This window comes from Acanthisitta chloris, unplaced genomic scaffold (genome assembly GCF_000695815.1).
Source record: "Acanthisitta chloris isolate BGI_N310 unplaced genomic scaffold, ASM69581v1 scaffold36897, whole genome shotgun sequence".
NCBI lineage: Eukaryota > Metazoa > Chordata > Aves > Passeriformes > Acanthisittidae > Acanthisitta > Acanthisitta chloris.
In genome coordinates this window covers 24374-29574 of record NW_008682682.1, presented here as the reverse complement: position 1 = coordinate 29574, position 5201 = coordinate 24374, and the positions used below count along the sequence as shown (strand labels likewise).

General features: G+C 48.3%; 1 protein-coding gene across 1 annotated transcript in view; it reads left to right on the top strand.

Annotated features, from left to right (window-relative positions):
* Positions 1–1710: 1710 nt before the first annotated feature.
* GUSB (glucuronidase, beta) overlaps positions 1711–5201 on the top strand; it is a gene marked incomplete at its 5' end in the record, with an annotated part of 10215 nt that continues 6724 nt past the window's right edge. Inside the window, 5 exons of the mRNA XM_009078620.1 lie at positions 1711–1899; positions 2354–2535; positions 3031–3173; positions 3660–3847; positions 4753–4905. Coding sequence (XP_009076868.1) covers positions 1711–1899; positions 2354–2535; positions 3031–3173; positions 3660–3847; positions 4753–4905 — 855 coding nt within the window. The remainder of the gene's footprint in view (positions 1900–2353; positions 2536–3030; positions 3174–3659; positions 3848–4752; positions 4906–5201) is intronic.

The following is a 5201-nucleotide window of genomic DNA, read 5'->3' as shown; positions in this document are numbered from 1 at the left end:
TCCAGCCTCCCTCCCCGCGCCGCTTTCCCCTTCCCTCCCTCCAGCCTCCCTCCCCGCGCCGCTGCCCTTCGCCCCGGCCCGGCCGAGCTGTATGGCCTCGCAGATCATTAATGCGGTTCCTAATTAACACGCGACGAGCCGCAGCCTCTGGTGATCCCTGTGGTGATCCCTGTGCTGGTCCTGCTGCTCCTCAGCAGCCAGGAGCCGTTTGAATGAGCACAGCCACTTCTGCTGTTCTGTGCAGCCAAGCCAGGCTTGGCACTGAGCAGCACAGAGCAAACAAAAACCTGCCTGGAAAGGGCACTGGGAATTATTGATCCCAAAGTTGCTGATAAACAAGTTTTGGTGTAACTGAAATCTGTTATGGAATCAACACCATTACCTATTATTGATTCCGAAGTTGCTGATAAACAAGTTTTGGTGTAACTGAAATCTGTTATGGAATCAACACCATTACCTATTATTGATTCCGAAGTTGCTGATAAACAAGTTTTGGTGTAACTGAAATCTGTTATGGAATCAACACCATTACCTAAAGGAAAGAAGGTATGTGTTCTGTGCATAAGATGTACAAGTCCTTCATAAGTTATATATTCAGTTTGGCCAATTTTTTTTGCCAGATTTTGGGAGGAGAGGATTGCTGAAAGACACTGTGCTGCTGGAAGTTTTGCACAGAGGCAGCAGAGGACAGGAATTCTGGACTATGCTCCCCCAAAGGGAGGCTTAGTCATGTACACTCAACTTGTTTTAGCCATCAGAGAATCTCCCTGAAGGAGACACATGTTCAGACCACCCCAAGGCAAAGCTTGTCTTATATCAGATACTAGAAAATCCACTTCACCATCCAAGGATTTTCCCACTAGGATTTTCTGGTGTCTAATAAGGGTTCTCTGCAGTGCCAGTGCTGAGTCAGCCACACATGAGAGGCAACCAGACCTTCCTCATTCTGCTTTCCGTGGAAAGGCTTCCTCAGGAAAGGGGAAGCTGCTGCAGCAGCAGTTGTTTGTGCAACATCAAGAGTGCAGCAGGTGCTAAAAATGAACAGCTGTTTGGCAACAGCATCCGGATGCATTGGATGTTCAGTATATTAGGATATTGCCTCCCTATAATCCTTGTATTAAAATAAGCAGGTGAATTGGCTCTGTTGTAATCCCAAGGAATCTCTGCTGCTTTCAGGAGCTGAGAAAGGCTGAACTCCCCAGACAGTCTCCATGAACCTTCCCTGGGAAATATGGCCCAAAATATCTATGACTTTTGCCACCCTTTTACTACAGCTCTTCCCTGCACAAGCAGCACCCCCACAGCACCCACATTGCTTACCAAACAGGTAGAGCTGCACAGGAAACCACCAGATGGGGGAAGTCTCAGGCTGAAACAATGAGCTGGGTTAGTTTTTCTAACCCTTACTTCTGCAATTCCATGATACCAGAGCCATTAGTGAAAGCATTTCATTGTACATCAGGAGAGGAAAAGATAGGAGCAGCTGCTTCCTGTAGGAACAGGCAGGTTCCTGTGCCTGGTACTAGTTAGGACTTGTGTAGGACCTGTGACAGATCTCACCAGTTTCTAAACATGTTTTCCAAAGTATTTCCACTTGGCAAAGGGATTTCAAGGCTGTCAGTGGAAGGGGAAACCTCCAGCAGTACAGATTAGACAACCAAGACAGTAAAATATCTTTTTAAATGATGTGTTTCTTCCTTTTCTGTGCAGACTGGTCCTGTGATTGATATGCCAGTGCCTGCCAGCTTCAATGATATCACTCAGGACCCCAACCTGGAGAACTACATTGGCTGGGTTTGGTATGAGAAGGAGGTGCTGCTTCCTCGCCGCTGGCTGCAGGACAACCTCAACACCAGAGTGGTGCTTCGTTTTGGTAGTGCCCATTACTACTCCATCGTGGTACGTGGCATGGGGATTGTCCCTGTGCTTCCAAAATGATGCTGCACTCAAATCCATCTCGTGGCTTGTTCAGCAAACACATCTCTGCCTAGATTTTGTATCCCTTTGCTACCTTCTTAACTCATGCCTGATTTCCCCCAGCCAAGAACCTGGCCATGATGTTCAATGTCTCTTCTCTGATCCTCCAGTTTCAGGACTAGTAACTAAATATTTCCTTGCTATAGGATCTGCCCAAAACTGTGTCTCTCAGTGACGCTTGATGTGTCCCCGCCCTAGCTGCCAGCATAGGAAGGGCTGCTAGATTGATCCCTCAAGGAGCAAGAGCTCAGAACAAGGTTCAGTGTTGCTGGGAATCTTACTGCCCTTTGCTGGGCTCCTTCCCTGCTCCCTGCTTTGCTCATCACAACCCCCCAATAACCTCACTTTTTGGGCTCATGGGTGTCTTCTCTTGCAGTGGGTCAATGGAGTGCAAGTTGTGGAGCATGAAGGGGGGCACCTCCCTTTTGAAGCAGACATAACCAGCATTGTCCAGGGCAGCCCAGAGACCCTCTGCCGCATCACTGTTGCACTCAACAACACTCTGACTCCTCACACTCTGCCTCCAGGCTCTATTCAGTACATGACTGACAAAACAAGGTGAGTTGCTAAGGTACTCTTCTGATGGCCTAATCCCAGGGGTGAGTGAGTGGGAATTTATTCAGTTCCTGGTTCATAAAACCCTCCAAGCGACTTCCAAAAGCTTTGGGATTGTGTTTGTGCTAAAATCCATCAGTCGAGCAGGGAGGAGTTTAAGCTTTGGTGTTATGAGGAACCTGCACTGAGTTATTGTATCTGTTTTATACATTGAGATTAAGTGATTTGTCAAGTTGAATCAAAGGCAGATCTGAGAAGCTTGAATTCAGCTGGAAACTGCAAGTACCAGCTATCCTGAGGGATCAGACTCTTCAGGCATCAGATGTGTGTTAGCTGGCAGCAGTAGCTCCACTGAAGGATAGATCCATCCTGTTGTAAAGACTATTTTACCAGCCAGCAGCTATGAGTACATGACTCTCTTGCATTGAATCCATAGGTGCTTTCAGTTTTTGTGTAATGGAATGTAATGTAGCCATTTCTCCTGTCTTGCTCCCTCAGGTATCCCAAGAACTATTTTGTACAGAACATCAAGTTTGATTTCTTTAATTATGCTGGAATCCACCGCCCAGTTGTGCTTTACACCACTCCTTCTGCCTACATAGATGACATTACTGTGACAACTACTTCATCAGAGAGTGTTGGTAGGTCCAGAACAATTACAGCAGCTACCTCAGACTCCAAATGGAGATGACAAGGGCAGCAGAGAAAACATCCTGCTAAAGTCTGACTTAATTTGTTTTGTAGTGGCTTTCCCTTTAAGCTGAGCTGGGCTATTACTGTGAGAATGTGGCAAAGCTTTCAGAAGCAGTAAGAGAAAAGGAAGTACCTGCAAGGGACTGTTGTTAAAGGGAAAGGATGATCAGGGTGTTTCTCAAAGTAGAATTTCTCAGTAGGAGCACTTAAAGCAGGATTATCTCTAAGTAAGAGTTGTGTGATCCACAAATCTTGTTGGGAAGTTCTGGACCACAGGACACACAGGTCGTGCTTCTTACACTGAATTCATGGCATTGTTGTTCTACATCTCCCACATTTTTTATGCTGCTCTATGTGAAAACCCTCTAACATGTGATACATGTCTTTTGCCTTTTCTGGCAACCTCTGATTGTCCTTTGTTTCCTTTGAACCAGCTATGGTGCAGTATCAGGTGTCAGTTGTTGGCAGCACAATCTACTCCTTGTCCCTAAGTTTACGTGACCAAGAAGGGAAAGTGGTTGCCACAGGTGATGGTCCAGTGGGAGAGCTCAGAGTCCTGAACCCAAATCTTTGGTGGCCTTACCTGATGCATGAGAACCCTGGATACCTCTACTCCCTGGAGGTAATGTGGTGTTTCTTCCTCTCTGTGTGCCATTTGCTCTGTCTAATAAGGTTAAGGAGCTGCCATATGGCCCATCTTCCGTTCTCATCTCTCACAGATCCTGTTCGTGTGACCAGAGTGGCATTGCTAATTAGGCAGTAATCAAATCAAGCTTTGCCAGTTTCCTGGGTGTTGAGCTGAAAGGTCTGTCAGTGAGAAGGGCATGTCTGGAGTGCACACATGTGCTCTGAGGTGCTTGCCCTTCACATTTAGGGCCTAATCCATCCCATCTGAGACAATACAGGGGAGGAGAGACCCTGAAAGCTGAGAGCAGTCTCTGAGGAGCAGCTGCTAACCTCTTCCACAAGCTTTGCCATGCAAGGAGCTTTCTTCCCACTCTGCAAGACAAGAGCTGAGCTTCACTACCATGAGCCTTGGAAGACTCTTTGTGAGTTAAGGATGGCTAGTGATGTTTAGATGCAGAAATCAGGGTAGGCAACGTGCTGTGAGTTTTCAGGGGCTCAGGTTCATACCTCTTGTGAGCAGGTGATATGTCAGTCCCCTCCTGTCAAGGTGCAGGGCAGAAGAGGTGTGCTGCTGGCTTGCCTGGGGGGGAGTGAAATGGTTCAGGTGAGTAAGGGGAAAAGCTCTTGGGATGAGCAAGCTCCAAAAGGGTCATCCAGGATTCATTCTTCATTCTTCAACTTCCATACCTTGGATTTCTGTTTCCTGTTTAGTCAGACCAGGCTCCTACCCTGAGTTCCACCAGAGATGGCTGAAGCAGCAGTGAGGAACAGGCTGAGTGCCAGGGCAGGGCTGGGAAATGGACAGGGGGTCAAAAGAGCCCTTAGAGACCAGGGAGAGGGAGTGCAGGGCATCCCTGTGAACCCCAGCGTGTCACTTACATCTCCTCCTTGGAAATCCAGGTGAAAATGCAGGCGCAGGTGGATGGGGCATTGCTGGAGGACGTGTACACGCTCCCGGTCGGCATCCGCACGGTCCATGTCACCAGCACCCAGTTCCTCATTAATGGCAGGCCCTTCTACTTCCATGGTGTCAACAAGCATGAAGATGCAGATGTAAGTGTGGTGGGCATTGCAGTGGGGGCACCTAATGGCACCTCACCTGATGCTGCTGAGGTGGCACCGGTGCTTTGCCTCTCCTCTCCTCTCCAAGGGACTATTTCCTCACACCCTTCTCCCAGCTAGAGGGACTGGGGTGAGCTTTGACCAGCACTAAGGGGACACCATACCCAGTCCTTCCATAGTCCTAACACCCCTCAGGGTGCATGGTTCAGCCCAGGGTGTGCTGATGGAGACACTGAACCATCTCCTGGGCATGGCTTCCAGTCAGACACACTGAGATACAGTCAGGC